We start from the raw sequence: 16,671 nt of genomic DNA, 5'->3' as shown, positions 1-16,671 counted from the left end.
GGCCCAAATATATAAAACATTGCATATGCCCCCCACCCCCGTGATATAATCAGCTATACTTGTATTAAAAAGGACCCCAGTCTAGTTAATAGTGAGCCCAGGTAGTACATGAACAAGTGAAAAACCACAGGCTTAGCATTGCAGTTCAAAGTAAACTTGAATTTATTATCATGAAATAGGAATGTCCATGGCATTTGAAAATAGTAAGGACAGATGTTTCAAAGAAGGCAGAAATGGTATGGGGGAGGTTTGGGGGGAGAGAGACACACACACCCAGCCCCATGATACAAGAATACTGTGTAAATCAGGGTCTGGGAAATGCAACTTCCAGCCACTTCAAAGATGAGATGAAGTGGTGCCTTGTACGGAAACCCAATGCTTATTCTGTTTACACTGCAGTGAAAGTAGCTGGCCAGGTTACTAGACAGGCGGGGGGTTTCCTAACCTGTAGTGACCTGTAAACATTTAACTGGAATGATGAGGCATGGAACGTGGGACCTCACCTTATACTGCAAAGCATGTACTCAGCCTCTAGAGGTTAGAAAGTACATCTGTACAGAGCTGGAATGATTCAACCATGAGCATGTGTTCCCATCCATCCCACACAGTCAACTTGCCCCCTATAGATTGCTAGATTTGAGATCTTGATGTAATATAGCAATCATAAGTGTAAGAAGAAACATGTTCACTTTATTTCCTTTAAGATACCCTGTGGATATGTCTCTAGTTTAAACATCAATAGTCTTTCCACATGACAAGGTGATAAATGGCTTCTCAAGTAAATTTTATTTTGGTATTATTTACTTATTGCTTCATAAATCCCCCCTCCCCCACATTAATCTAGTCATCAGAGGTACTCCCACATGGTAAGATCCTATTATAAATCCCAGATTAACAAGGGCTGAACATATCCAAAGGAAAAAAATATCATTACAGTCCCTTAGAGACTGGGGGTGGGTGAGGTTATAAGAGGAAAAACCTCAGCTATTAAAGAATGGTTCCCTGAAATGAATTTCACTGTTTTTTCCCAAAAAGATTAAATGTGGGTTTGAAGGAACTAATGCCACAGGAAGAACATCAAGAGAAGTTAATTCTGTTACCAAGCCACAAAAATGCTCTCAGTTCATGCAGTTAGTAATTTAGCCTCTAAAATGAGATGTTCCAGCAAAGAAAATACATAAGAGAATACATAAGAAAATTAGGTTGTAGCATCCTTTGACTATTCTAACTTTGCTTAATTAGAGGGGAGGTTGTGTCCTTTCTTTGCCTGTTAATGCAGCCACATAGTTTGAGGTCACGCCAAGTTGCGGAACAGACAGCTAATGAAGGGCACCCTACCAACCCCAAAATTAGTTCATATGAGGCATTGTCAGGCTCTTCCCAGCATGCTCCGCTGTACCTCTTCCTACAAATTCTGCTTATTTTATTTCTATGAAATATTTCCACAAAGCCCAAGACATTGTATTGTTGGTAATGATTAAAGAAGCCACCTAGTGCACTGTTGCTATGGCAGCCATGATTAGTAGCCCTCCATTTTATTAAACATTAATGGTGGTTGTGTTTGCTAATTGCCCATTAGAGTTATTTCCCATCTGTTTTGTCTTTATATTTAAGGAAATGTGTCTATAATCTCCTCCAAGGCCTCACTAGCCATGACTTGCCACTATGAAATGCAAATTAACATTGCTCAACTTGCCAGGAGGGGGATGGAGGCACTGAAGAGTGTTGCCAGGTTTGAACAGGTACACAAAAGAATGGCATGAGTGAAATTACATTGGTGTTTCTATTGAATAAGCACCATGCAAACAACAGCCAGCTTGTTCGTGTACATTGCAATATGCTGACCAACTGGGGGAGCTCAATTGTTTCCTTTGAAATGTGCCTGCCGACTCAACCAAGATCTTCACACTGATGCATCTAGCATTTGTGTCAGTCTTGCTTGTGCTGATTTTCACTGAAAAAGAAAGCCTCTTGGCTTCCACTTAACTAATGGTGCTGCAAGGTAGCAGAACATACTGTATTTTCTTCAGGGATTTCATGTTAACAGGATATATTCTTTGAAAACCTTAAAACGTAAGAAGCTGCTTTATGTCAGCTCAGTTTGTGCTTCCTTCCAGCACTTGCTGATCAATTCTGACTGACAAGGTCTCTCCCGGGTCTTAGATGTGATCTTTCCCAATGCCTATTACTGGTTTCCTTTTAACTAGAGATGCTAGGAATGGAACCAGAGGCTTTGTACAAGCACACTTTGTACAAGTTACCACTGAGCGATGATTCAGCCACATAAAAGAACCTGTGTGTGGCAACCATCATACATGACACCATCCATGCTGGTGTCAAAGGCAGGCACGGCTGGGCACCTGCAAGGGTCCACAGCCCCGCTGGGAGTCCAGGCACCTTCTGGAAAGAGACCCCTGGAGTTGCTCCTCTGCACCACTGCAGCTGCTCGTTCACTCTGTCTGGGCAATGACGGTGGTGCTGAGAAGCAGGAGACGCCAGAGCCTACTTGCTCCTTGGCTCTCCACCTGTCAAGTGAGTAAGCGAGCAAGCTGCAGGCGCAACAAAAGCCTGATCAGGGAGTAGAGGGAGCTGGCGGCAATACTGAGAGACTCAGAAGTAGATTGGTGAGGAAGGGTGCCCTTTGAAGGTGTCTTGCCCAGGTGCTCTAAAACACCTGGGGCCAGCACTGCCTGCTACTTTTCTTGTCATTTAATTCTTCTGTCTCAGATATCAGGCCAGGACTGGTAAGTCTGCTGTTATTTTCCTCCCTCTCATTTTACCCCACCCCTGAGGAAGGCCTACAGACTAAACATAGCGCAGGATCACTGTCCAGCAGCCCTGTGTCATGTTTTCCTCTTCCTTCCAGCGCATTGTCTAAGCTGGTGTCCCAGCATCACTGCAGTGCAAATTTCCCCACCCAGACCAAGGGCAACCAACGAGGGCAGAGCAATCCACAGCTTAACAAATAAATTTTGGCTGAAATAGAAGTTATGGAAGAGGAAGGGGAATGTAACACGGGGCTGCTGTGGCCATGGGTTATTTTATATGCCATGTAGCTGTAGTGTAAATAATGCGTCCCATACAACATTATGGGTTTTTAATATCTATCCCTCAGGCAAGTTAAAATGAGAAACATTAATATACCACCACTTGGCCCAGACACATTGGTATCTATGAGCAGAAATTCTTTCCAGACATCTAGCTCATTTACATATCTTACCATTTTATTTATTACATTTATAGTCTGTCCTCTTTGAAGCTGCTGAGCGGGATGCCCATGATTCCTTCCCAATGCTTTTATCCTGGCAACAAGATGATGGGGAAGCTCAGACTAAGTCGGGTTTGGGGAAGGTGTAGCCTTGCGGCTGTGCTTGGACTGCAACTCAGCACATTAGCAGTGTTGCCTCAGGCTGAGGGGAGAAGCAGGCCCAACACACTGGGAAGGACACAAGTTGCCCAAGAGTGACTGGCAAAGGTCACCCCAAGAACTCCACAAGTGAATGGAGAAGAGAACCCAGGTATTTCCTTAGCTCCTAATCCAAAGCATTGCTTGCCCTCAGTAAGGGCATTTTCCAAAATTTCAGTGGTGCAAATCCACAATGGAGTCAAATAGGTTCAGATGTATGTAGATTGGCTTTTTTTTTTTTTTTAGTAGTTGTGTGTATTCAGAAGCCCTATTTATTCAGACTGTTTCAGCCCCACTCCGAACAAAACCACAGGTGAAGTGGTACTTAAACTGCAGCAAGATAACACATGTATATTTTAATCATGTACATTAGAACTTGCTCTCCAGATTGTGATATTCCTCCTAGTCTTACCAGTGACTTCCAGGTGAACAGGGTGGAGCGGGGTGGGGGGAAGAAGCGTCATGTTTTCTGGTCATTTTATTTTCCTAGGGTTCATTAACTTGGAAACTTTCCATTAACTTTAAGAAAAAAACCCACCAATCAGGGGCAGCATGGCCCTTCTGTTTTGCTTTCTGTATAACTGCAATTGTTATTTTTCAGTCCAGGTATAGATTGCATTTCAGGACAATGCACATGCCTGACCATGGCATTCATTTCTGTCAGAAAAGCAGGCAGAACTGTCACTTATTTTCCCCCTGCAGTGAACAGCCAGTTCTGTTCTGAGTAATAGAACTTTCAACAGGAGCCCGAACTCATGTCACATTTAGAAATGGCTACCCCAGAGCCCTCTAATAGTAGATTTACCCTCATTTCCATCCACACTTTGTTCCTCCTACAACAGTGACTCTATCATGGAGACTTTTATGAAAACATCAAACTCTGAAAAAAATAATTGAACCTGGGGCAATGTTTACATCTCCCACTGCTGGTTCATCAATGCAGCTGGCAGAGGGAAAGAATCTCCAAGAACTGTACTGAAAATAACATTCTAGCACTTAGAAGTTCTTTCTGCTAATACCACAGTAAGAGCAAGCTGAAGCTTTCCCCTTCAGTGTACTGAAATCAGTAGATAAGGAAGACCTAATTCTGCACAGAACCTAGCTGTAAAAAGAAAACCTTGTTGGAAAAGAAGATATCACATTTTTTTGTGCTGAGTCCACCCCTAAGACCAACACAAGTCCGACACTACACAATCCAAGTTGTGGGACAATCAATGCTCATGCAGCCTGATCTTGCACATGTTCACTCAAGAGTCTCACTAAGCTCTTTGGCCTTGACTTCCACAGAAGTGTATATTTAATTGCAGCTTTGCAGCTCATTTTAAGTTTACTCAGAAATAAATACAACTATATTCAATATAACATGCTACCTAGGAAATATGCTTAGGATTTTAAACCTTCATTATAAAGCTTAGCCTATTTGTACATCCCTGTGCTCTGAAAAAGAGGGGAAAATATAGTATTCTTACCAAGAACAAATGTCGAGGGTGTCTATTTTTTCCAGACACTTTCATTAGTGTTCCTTCTTTAAGAAACACCTGAGAAAGAAAACAGAGACACTGGTACACCTTGCCTCTGCAGGCACTCTTCAACAGGCACATTGGACATTTCCCTCCATATACCAGTATCCTCTCCCACCCCATGTGCTGGTCTAATTGCCTTGTGAGTAAAAGAGAAAGAGTTCAGCCATTATTTAAAAGATCAACAGTGGCACGGCCCTGGTGCAGGCAAGTCATTTGATCGACCTGATAAACCCCCGCAAACAAATGACTACCTGGGTATCTGGCCACCACATACAGAAAGCAAAAGTGGCTCCCACACTAACATGTACAGCAGCCCTGCAAAGCTCTTCCTCAATGGAGAAATGCCTGTTGAAAGTTAGTAGCACTTTGCATGTAATTAAAATAGTTGATATGCTGTCCACCATCAAAAATGGATTCCAGGGCAGTCCATGCTAATCCTAACCCTTAAATTACAACCCCAATCATATGATGAAACACACAGCAAGGATGTCATGGATTATAGCTTCCAGATATATCATACATAAAAAGGCCAGATCAGTGAAAATGTTTTAACGTGGCACCTAAAAGAAAACAATGCTGACCCCAAGCAAGACTCCTCAGCAAGGGCATTCCTAAACCAGGACATCTCAGCAAGAAATGCTGTCTCTCAAATGGATACAGCTTGTCTCTGCAGAAGGATGCATTTAGAGAAGGACAACAGCAGATGATGTTAAAGTGCCAGCAGGTTGTCACCCGGGGTTGACAAGCTAACTCAGTCTTCTCCAACTTGTCACCCCCTCCCCCAAATGTATTGAACACAACTCCTAGACAAGTCTGATATAATTGTAACTACCGTGATAGCTGAGGGATGCTGAGGCCTGTAGTCTCATTCATCAGGAAAGTACCAGGTTAGAGAAGGCTAATTTAGCTCAAGTAGTCCCTGGAATATTTGCCTGGTTTGCACAATCGCCTCAGCTTAAATAAGCCACATGGCCCACTGGGCTGCTTCAGTGTTGCATCCTGCTCCAACAAGCCATGGCACCCAAATTTGGATGACACACCAAGCTGTGCTACTGTGGGTAATTAGGCAACCTGGTATGCACCAGGTCTTAAACAAGCCACTTACCCTTCCTGGTTGAAGAAGATTACTCTGTCCCTTGACACTGTGCTCAATATGTACCAGCTTCTGTAAGTTTTCCTATGACAAAGAAAGGACCAGAGAAAGCAGTTTGGTATTTACTGCCCAGTTCTCAGATGATCATATAACTTTCCTTTTCAAATCCGAGAGATGATAAGGAATGCTTAGTCATCACTAAGAAGCAGCGCTTAAAGTTGATTCCACACTAAAACACTTTGGCACTGTTGAAACATTGATTTTCCTCAATTTGCAGGAAGCAGAATGAATGTGGAAGGAAACTTCTTTCTCCATGACTGCATCCCCTATAATGTTTAATTAAAAGCCAATGCCATTCAGAAAATTTCCCAGTAATGCTAATTCTGGACCTTCATCATAGGTGTAGCCTGGATGTGTGGATGGTAAATAATGAATAGCCTAAAAGTTGCCGTGTAAATAGGGTGATGTGGCTCCATTTCTATTCCCCAGTGGGGGAGGCCTTATTTGTTTATTTTTTTAAAAAAAGAAATGACATGACAGTGTTGTAAAACTGGTGGGAAGATGGTAATGAGGAGATACTAATAATTAAAGCCCCTCTCCTGCAAAAACAAAGTGACACTGAGACAATTGGGAAAGATTATCCTAGGGGTCAACAATGCAGACTTAATCACTAATACCTCACTCAAACTCATCAGACAGCAATAAAACTACTGAAGCTGCAAACAGAAAGTGTTTAATTAAAGGCACAGGGGCCCTTAAAAGGTTTATCTCCACTTTGCATGTGGAGACAGGCTAATGCAGTAACTGCATTTTTTTTTCAGTTTACCATAAATTTGACCTGAAAAAATTGTTGAGGAATACGGGCTTATTAGACATTTATATTCCTAGGATTCATTACCTGGATATCTTCAAAAGGCATAAGCATGGGCTCTCATGGCTATCTCATTTTCATATTTATGTCATCTTAATGGCTATTTTCCAGTTAAATTTCAGCAAAAACACATAAAAACTGGAGTGTACTAAATGGATTTTCCATAAAAGTGAATGAAAAAGGGTAACAGTTTTTGAAAAATGTTAGTGTGGGAGCACATAGAGGCCGCTTTAGAGGAATGTTGCCATCTTTTTAGAGAAGCAACACTGTACTTTAGAAGCTAAATTAATGGAATATAGAGAAAGGAGGAGAAGGGAAAACCTCAGAAAAAATGTGTAATCTGATGAAGAAAATAGAAGCCTCAGTAAAATGGCTGGCTAAAAGCTTCATGTAGAGAAGCCCACAGTCTCTCCACTCTGAGCTCACAGATGGATTGACAAGAATTCAAAGACACCTTTCCTTTTGTGGACTCCAAGGTTTCTCAGATGGGACCAACAACTTATTTTATTATGCCCTGTTCCTGTGCCATTAGAGTAACTTGATCTGCAGGCAGTAGTGAGTGATCCCGTTTACCTTCACACCTTGTATAACTTCATCTGCTGAGTTTGCAGATCAGGTTTCTGTTGGAGGGACAAGCCTGGCCAGGCTCCTTAGGCTTTTCTTTTTCCCCCTATTCAGTTGGGCAATCCTATCCTCAAACCTTCTGCAAGTATCCAGAAGCTCCCTGCCACCTCCTTGGCAGCAGGCATTCCCCCAGCAGGGACCAGCAGCTCAGCCCCAAACAGCTGACCATGCATGTCAGCAACAGGGCCTCAGAAATACAAAACTGGATGGGAATTCCTTTGCTGGCTTGAAAGGGAGCAGAGGGGAAACAGCTGCATGACATTAAAGTTTGCACATCCTCTGCTGCCTTTTCCGCCTCAACCTCTGGATAGAATGAACTTCCCCTTGTGGACACCTCACTCCTTCCATAGAAGAGCTTGTTGCGATAGGGAACACAGAGATGTTTCTCCCTTTCCTCATACTGCGATCCCAGGTTTATTGGAGAGATTAAGCACTGATTAAGCTGGATGAGACAGTGTGCATGCAATTGGTAATTGTGCGAACGGCTTGAAAAAAGCAGCTGCAGGAAGGTTCATCTGGGTCTGGCCCACTGCAAGGAACAAAAGATTAAATCCTCTTTATCCTCACCCAGTCCAGACTTAGGGTCCCAGGGCTACTTGCTTTTTTAAAAGCCATACATTGCAGTTGCTCATCTAGTATGGTCCTAAAAGTCCTGGTTTTATACAAGTTTTTGTTAACTGAATTTTAAAGGGAGGATTACATAGTGGCATATTTTAAATTCATGGCAATAATTAAAATATATTATTTTATATTTTAATGCTGCTTTTAAAAGAATAGCCTTCTTCGTTTCTTCCACAACTGCACTGTTACAGATGCTTCTGTGGCAAGGAAACAAGAAACCAGTTTTTAATGCCACTGTACCACTGATAGGATTATCTGGGTTTTTAAAACACATTTGGTAGTAATAGCTGTGCACTTGTGGTCTTTACCAGTTAGGTTAAGTATTCAGCACTTAATAAAATTGGACCTTCACTGTAGAGATTGGAGAACTCATTATGAGAGTCTGACCCTGATAAATGCCTACCTGTGTTGAAATGCTCGGCCACATTCAATGAACACTAGCAAGCTGCACCATCTCCTACAGTGTGGTATCTAAAATGAATCTAATGAGACCTTTGTTCCCATTAAAGTGACAGTGCTGCATGGCACTTGGGCATGTTAAACATGAGATTTTAATGAATTACTCTCATTGCTTTCACAGCTGCAGTACAGTCCCCTAACATCCCAGCCCTTGTGTCTCTGTTGTCATTTCCCTGCTCCTTTGAAGCATTTTAACTGGCCACACTCTGGAGTCTGTACTTTTGAAAACTCTGCAAGACTTAACTTCCACATTAATATGCTCAGAATCAGGTTGTGAACAAACACATTTGGAAAGGAACAGAACAGAATCAGATAAATTTTGCCCAGTGCCCAAAACTAGGGCTCAGTTAATTGTTTAATTACTGTGATGAATAGATTAAACAGACAGTATAAGAAATAGAATGAATTTCAACCAAAATATTCAATATTGTACAGTGCATGCCTGTCCCTTGATATAAGCACTGCTTTTAAAATGATTTCTGACATCATGCATTGTTTTGGCTGTTATTTAGTCAAGAGAAATGGCTAGCTTAATTAAACAACATAAAGATATCCTATGAATTAGGGTAATTTTTAAAAGTTAAACAACTAATTAGTTAAAAGCAAAATATATAGTTTGCTTTAAAAAAAAGCACTTTCATTCAATTGAAAATAGTGTTAGGGTGTAACCTTATGGAAATTTAGGTGAAAAACAAGCTGACAACTTCTAGTATGTTCCAGCCAGCTCTGTTGGGAATTGTAGGCCCCTTTTCTGTCCAAAAATCCATAGCATCTTGCCTTTAATGTCTTTTATTGTCTTTCTAGGAGCTGTTTTAATACAAATTCAATCTTGCTTTTGAAAAAGATAACTCTTGGTTAGTGATCCCCAAATATTCCAAAGCTTAAAAAAACCAGTTTCAGGGTTGTGGGGAGAAAGAAATGCTTCATGAAAAGCTGCTAGCAGAATGCACTCCCACCCAGACAGAACTAGCTTGCTAGAGGGAGATAAGACTGGGAAAGAATCCATCTGCCAGCTCAGAAGGCTTGGGGGGGGGGCTTTCCTCCCCCAACACCCCCATTCTGCTGTGGGAAGGTCTGCAGAGGAAAAAACCTAGATAGCACTCAGATGGCTTAGGCAATCTAAAGGTGTTTGATCATCATCCTCAGCTAGCATGGGCAATGGGACTTGTAGTTTATTCAAACGTCATTTTAACTGTTAATAGTATTTATTTATTTTATTCTTTGGCCAGGGCGACTTATTTTATATTGTTAACTTGTTTTATATTGTTAATTTATAGTATTTTAATTGATTTATTTGTAAGCCACCCCGAAGGCTTCGGCGAATGGGGCGGCATAGAAATTTTCTAAATAAAATAAATAAATAAATAGTCCCACACACCTCTCTAAAATTTTGAACAAAACTTTTAAAATATTGATTCAACTTCTGTTGACAATGTTAAGGGTGAGGTTCAACTTTTCTTTTTCCCTGAGACTCTAAAAATGCTTCTCACAGATCGGGTTGCCAGCTTTTCTGTGGTTATGATTCTCAGGCCCTTAACTGCAGCCTGACATTCAGAATTTAAAGAGGTAAAGCTCTTCCCAGCACTCAGTCTCTGTACCCGGAGATGCTTCGCCTTCAAAATCAAAGTGTGCCAATCCTCTTTTAAGGATAAAGGAGCAGAGCCAGAAATGATTATTTTGAAAAGTGGCAACCTTGACAGGTTGAAATGTATACAGCTCCAGAGAAGCAGTTTTCTCCCTATGTAGTGAAATGGAAACAGCAACTTCACCTCACTGGTGTGAATGTTCAGAATTTTGCAGTACAAGGACCCATCTGTCTTCTGTTCACAAGGAAAACATTACTGAAACCTGGGTAGTAAACCAGATCATGAAAATGCTGGCTGCATTTCACTTTTGGCACAGGTTCCAGTGGCATGGTTTTTAAATTCCACAATCAGAGATTCCCAGCTGTGTGGAAATGTGGGACATTTTTGGCTCTGTTTGAAGCAGCTGTTTTGACCTTCCATCTAGACAAAGCACATGGCTTTTGTTTTTAGAAGGTGAAAGTTTGTTTCCTCTTCACAGGCATGGTCAAATTAAGTTACAGTAGAAAAAACGGCTGTCAGGTGAATCTGCCTTGCAACTCTTGTCAGTTGCTTTCCGAGAAACCATAATTTTCAAAAGAATAACTAAATTCCTAACAGAACCCTCCAAAAGCATGTTGCAACAGGAGTGTTCATATACTGGTCCCTGTCATGTGGTTCACAGAAGCTTCTGTACTCCATCAATTTTCAGCAGCATGGTTGAACAGCATGCAGTGCTATGCTCTTGCATCCATATTTAGTATTGCCTAGGTCAGTAACTTGAAGACCACATTAGTTTTCTGATAAATGCAAAGGTAAGTTGAGGAGTGTTATTCTGTTTTTGGTCTGATGTTTTTCTGATCCTCTTCCCTACATGCTTGGCAGCACCCTAAAATTCTGCTTCTACAAGAGATGGGGGATGGAATGGATGATATACCAAGAGGGAGCTATCTAGTCTCCTTTGTGAAAGCCAAATTAGATGTGACATAGGAGAGCCATGACTGGGTCTTCAGGTATCTTGTTCTCTGTTTAAAAACAGCTGCTGTAGGGCTCCAAAATGTATCAATGCCATGGTGTTGGTAGGGTCAGCTCTTAGCTGTGGACAGGATGGAGGACAGCAGGTGACTATTGTACAGATATGGGAAAGGAGGATTTAACCACAGGAAATGAACAGGCAAGCACCTTCCCCAGTACTGTGACTTGCAGCCAAGTTGTCACATAAAATCTATTTTTAAGCAAATGGAAAGATGCCAGGAGTCATCGTTCTCCTACATCATGTTTAATTGCACCATCAAGCTAACTAACAATATGTAGGAAAAAGGACCATTTACACAGCCTAATCCTATCCATGATGATGCAGCAAGAAGTCCCACTTCATTCAATACTTCGAAGTAAGCTTGTATGGCAAAGGAATTTACTTCTTAGGAAACATGCAGGATCACGTGGCCATCCTATGTACATTTCCAGGCTGGCTTTTCTTTGTATTCTTCCCTGGCACGCCTTTTTTGTTTTAATTCCCCCAGCAGAAACCAGTGGAGAAAAAATAAAGTATACTAGAGGGCACATTCCTGGTGTCTCCTGAGGGAACAGATGAACTTTGGATACCGTGGGTCCAATGGTAACCCCAGTGCCACCTCTGAGAACACCACTAGTAGTAGACTTAACTGAGGCCACCAGTTAAATGTACTGCTCCTGCCCAACAGTGGAACTCATCTCCACTGCTGGCATCAAAGGTAGGCATGGATGGGCACCTTCCAGGGGTCCACACCCCAGCAGGGCCCCACTGACAAGACTTCCCTGGAGTTGCTCCTCCTCCTCGCCATGGCAACCTGTTTGCTCCTCAGCCTCTCACTCTGGCCCAGATCATGGTGGTGGTGACATGGAGAAGCATAAGATGCCCCTGCTGACTTGTTCTCTGGTCCTCTGCCTGTTGGGGTGCAAGTAGGAGCAAAGATGGGAACGAGGAGAAGGAGCAGTAGGCCCCAGTGATAAAGGTGGTGAGAAAGTAGACTGCTCGGTCTGAGATTCCTGTGAGATTTTACATATTATCTAATGAATTTTCACAAAATAAAGGCACCAAGGTAATATTGCTTTGTTATTTATGAACACCACTACTATTTAGGAACTCTGGCCGCACTCACCCCTTGTTGCATACTGTCATTGGCTCGGTCTGTAATTTCTGAGATGATGAGCAACGCAGCTGTGGTGGAGGGAACAACACAGAGTCATGAATGAGTTTATGCAGGGAGTAAAATGGTTTCCACTACACTGCAGTCCTAAACTCACTTGTCTGGGAGTCCTGCTGAATGCACTGCACTTGTTTCTGAATTTATCTTATATACTGTATCATATATTGTTTTATGTATCATATATTGTTCTTTCTAAGTATTCAATATAACATATTTTGAGACCATTAAGAACTTAGAGAACAGTAGGTTTTGATGTGAGCTTCAGTCCAAATGACACGAACTGATGAGATAATTTGTTTTATCTATTTTATCTATTATATTTCTATTCCACATGTTCTCCTTTCAAGGAACTCAGAGTGGCTTACATAATTCTCCTGCTGCTCTCAGTCTTATCCCCACAACAACAACCCTGTGAGTAGGCTGGGCTGCGAGGCTGGGACTGGCCCAAGTCACTCAGTGAGCTCCATGGCTGAGTGAAGACAGAGCCCCAATTGCTTGAGCGCTAGTTCCGCTCTCTTAACCACTGCACCGCACTGCCTTTCTTATTTATGCTAAAATCAAGCTAAGATCCAAGTACAGTGATGTTGTTCGTTCACAGACTTTTCTTAGACAAGTCACTATTTTATCACGCAAAATAAATACTTTTAAAAATTATTTTCATTTAAATTACCTTGTGTATCTTCATACTCTGCAGAGTCAGGGCAAAGATTATTCAAGTAATCTGTGAGGAAAACATCAGATATAAAGCATGTAATGAGTTTCAGATAGACTCTTTCGGTCAACTCATTCATTTTAGGCACAATCACCTTCATGGTAGGATACAGGTATCATTATTTGCTCCTTGGGAGCAAAGAACGGGACTATACACTGCTTTTGGAGCCACTGGCAGAGAAAGAGAACCATCCTTGACACTGTCCCACCTCTGCCATCAGTGCGCAAAAAAAGCAGTAGGTGGTAGGAAGGTGTGCATCCAGCAGTCAATCAGGGCAGATTAAGGCAGGCTTTGGGTACTTCCCTTCCCCAGCATGCCTCTCCAAAGTGTGGCGATCACTCCGGCTGGCATAGTTATGTTGCTTCTCGTTCTTCCCACCTAACCTTCTGATTCACACGAACCTGACAGGGTTATTTGGGGACTGCCAGCCACCCCAAACAAGCCAAGCCACCCTTGTTTGTATGACACAGCAATACATTTAATTAAATAAAACAGTCCAGCATGCATCCAACATGTATCATGGCTACAGCGAGCTGTTGCTTCTCAATTTAGCTGCACTCATGTCCCTGTGCACTTCTGCATTTGGCTGCTGCAAAAGTGGGAAGCCTCAGCTGGGCAATGTGAAAGTGGAATAGGTACCAACCCTAGACATCACCCAGAGAGGGTGCAAATACAGATTTTTTTAAATGCTGCTTTCTCTTGACAGGTGGGAAAAGGTGAGCTGTCAGGGGAGAGCAAAGCTGTGAGCAATCCTGGCTGACAAAAGGGTGGGGGGGGAGATGTAAACCCCTTTTGCAGCAAGGTCCCCACCTTTTTCATTTTTTGCCCTTGCCATCCTCAAGGTCCTGTACTTTTTGTACTATTCTGCTAGACTCAAGCTGTTCCAGAAAATGCAAAAGTACTTCCTACTCCATTTTCAGGGGAAAGGCATTTTAAGAGCTAGCTTCCTTTTAAAAAGGAACTTGCACAGGTCAATGGGTATTTTAGGACAGATGTCAGGATAACATGGCTTTCATTAGTTTTCCATCCCTCATGACTGCAAATTAAAATAGAAGACAACTTTCTGTTAATCCCAGAGAAGGTGTAGCGATTGTTTTCTGAAAGTGTTTAATTCCATATTAACCTCAGTCTCATTCCAAACTTTTCATCTGCTCACTGCCTGGATGCAGGGGAGAGAGGTACAACTTTTGAAATACTTATTTATTAAAAATCTAGATCCCACTGTTCCATTTCAAACTGAAATGCCCAAAGTAGCTAACCCCAACAATTAAAGATGAGGATAATTCAAAGCATCAACAAAATTTTTTGTGATGCTTGTTAGTTTTTCAGGTGTTGCAAGTCTCTGATGGATTTGCTACAACAAAGTAACCTGGTTATTCCTCTGGAAATGAATGAAAGGAAAAGCATACAGTTGGAAAGCAGCAGAATCTATAATCATCATCATCATCCTCTTCCTCCTCCTCCTCTTCCACAAAAGACACTAGATCTAAGAAGTTCAGCCACTGGTAATCTAGGGCTTGCCAGAATGAAAAGACATAGAGGATCAAAGACTTCCAGTCAGTGGGGGCCAGATGTGACTCCCTTGGCAAGGAGTTTCACAGCCAAGATGCTGCAATAGAGAAGGCCCCGTCATACGGCCCTCCCAACTTGGCCTCTGTTGGTGGCAGCAGCAAGACACACAGCAGGGCCTCCCCAGCTGATCTTGGTGGATGGACAGAATCACATGGAAGTAGATACATTGACCAAGAGGTTAGCATTATGGTTGGGAAAAAAGAAGAAAGAACTGAAAAAAGAGATTTGTTTTTAAATTGCAGATGTCCAAACTGCATGAGACAACAGGATGCTTTCTCCTGCTGATCCTTTTACTCTGGCTTAATTATATCATAGTTTAGGTAAACTAAGAGTAGAGACTGAAGTAAACATTGATCAACATAAACTGATTCCCAAGCAAATTATGTTTAACTGGGGAAAGCCATATTTAATCTTTCTCTGCATGAAGCTCGGTACAGATTACAATTCCTTTGAATTAACTATCATGAGTTGTGACTCATATAACTGTATACGAGATGTTGAGCAACTCTTGTTATTTCTGGCCCTCTTTGGACCAAGGGAAGAACTGTTGCAATAACAAATTTGCAATGTCTGTGTAGGCTATACACAAAAGCTGTCTCTGGTGACTTGAGGCATTGCTTATCCCTGCCTGATGAATCATTGTGGTCTACAATAATTTCTCCCAAATGGATATGAGAAGTCAGAAATATTGCAGCTGTAGGGCTTTGGCGGGTCATCCTAAATCTTTCCCACAATGCATTTTATCCTTCTTCTTTAGTAATATAAATGAAAGCAACAATGCTGAGAATGATGAGGTTCTATCACTGTGAGTTGAGGTGGTCCTTTAAGAGGGAAAAGAAGTCATCTGAGCCCCTTTCTGGAAACAGTTATTAGTGTACTTGGAAAGCAAGAATTAAGGCTTTTCACTCTAGGCTTTGGCACTTTGAGGAAGGAAGAGGACTCAAAGGCAGAGGGAAAAGCTGCACCAATGCCTTGGGTTTGGTCTCCTGCACCAGAGTGGAGTTGGCCAAGCAGCATCTGTACCCAGCAGGGGCAAAAGAAGGCAGCAGCAGAGAAAGAACAGGGCTCTTCCTTACAATGTGCTTTCTCTTCTTGTCCTAAGAGGTGTGAGCTGCCAGAGGTAGAAGGGAAGTCCTCAGGGCCTTAAAGGGAAGTCCCCAGGGCCTTGAGATCTGCGGGAGAGGCCCTTCTCCAGGAACCCTCTGTGAAGGAAATTAGGAGGGTGAGTACTCGGAGGAGGGCTTTCTCTGCAGTGGCGCCCAATCTATGGAACGCGCTCCCCAGAGAGGTCCGCCTGGCACCATCGTTATTTGTTTTTCGGCGCCAGGCGAAGACCTTTTTATTCAAATGTTAGTTCAATTGTTAATAGCATTTATTCATTTTATTCTTTGGCCAGGGTAACTTAATTTATATTGTTAATTTATATTATTCTATTGAAGTTTATTTATGGTTGTGAGCCGCCCCGAGGCTTCGGCAAATGGGGCGGCATAGAAGTCTCCTGAATGAATGAATGAATGAATGAATGAATGAATGAATGAAAGAAAGAAAGAAAGAAAGAAAGAAAGAACTGTTTGAGTTTTCTTCAGCTTTCTCCAGTGCTGGTCCATGTGGAAAGGCAGAGAGAGTAGCAACACAGGGAAGCTTGTTCTTCCTCGGCTCTTTTTGTGAGTAGCGTATGAAGACCTTTCTTGCTGTGTTTTGTCTCCTGACTTGTCCCTGTAAGCAGCTGGGATAGAAAAAGGCAGGGAGTCCAGACGGGGACTGCAGCCAAGAAATTAAAAGATGCTTGCTCCTGGGGAGGAAAGCTATGGCAAATCTAGACAGCATACTAAAAAGCAGAGACATCACCCTGCCAACAAAAGTGCATATAGTCAAGACTATGGTTTTCCCAGTTGCAATGTATGGCTGTGAAAGCTGGACCATAAGGAAGGCTGAGCGCCGAAGGATTGAGGCCTTTGGATTGTGGTGCTGGAGGAGACTCTTGTGAGTCCCTTGGACTGCAAGGCGATCAAACCAGTCAGTCCTAGAGGAGATCAACC

The 16,671-nt window shown here is 42.3% G+C and overlaps 1 protein-coding gene across 5 annotated transcripts in view; it reads right to left on the bottom strand.

Moving 5' to 3' along the window:
• Window positions 1-16,671, bottom strand: part of FGD5 (FYVE, RhoGEF and PH domain containing 5) — a 169,360-nt gene that overhangs the window by 18,860 nt on the left and 133,829 nt on the right. For 4 of the 5 annotated variants that reach the window (XM_044451607.1, XM_044451605.1, XM_044451606.1 and 1 more), the window contains exons 9-12: window positions 13,019-13,069; window positions 12,301-12,359; window positions 6,035-6,106; window positions 4,876-4,944 (exon numbers count right to left, since the gene is read on the bottom strand). In XM_044451607.1, the coding sequence (XP_044307542.1) occupies window positions 4,876-4,944; window positions 6,035-6,106; window positions 12,301-12,359; window positions 13,019-13,069 (251 nt within the window). The remainder of the gene's footprint in view (window positions 1-4,875; window positions 4,945-6,034; window positions 6,107-12,300; window positions 12,360-13,018; window positions 13,070-16,671) is intronic. The other variant, XM_044451608.1, reaches the window with a different exon arrangement.

This window comes from Varanus komodoensis, unplaced genomic scaffold (assembly GCF_004798865.1).
Source record: "Varanus komodoensis strain SLA01 unplaced genomic scaffold, ASM479886v1 scaffold6_2, whole genome shotgun sequence".
NCBI classification, from domain to species: Eukaryota; Metazoa; Chordata; class Lepidosauria; order Squamata; family Varanidae; genus Varanus; species Varanus komodoensis.
The sequence above is the reverse complement of the archived record's forward strand: the minus strand, read 5'-3'. Positions and strand labels throughout refer to the sequence as shown.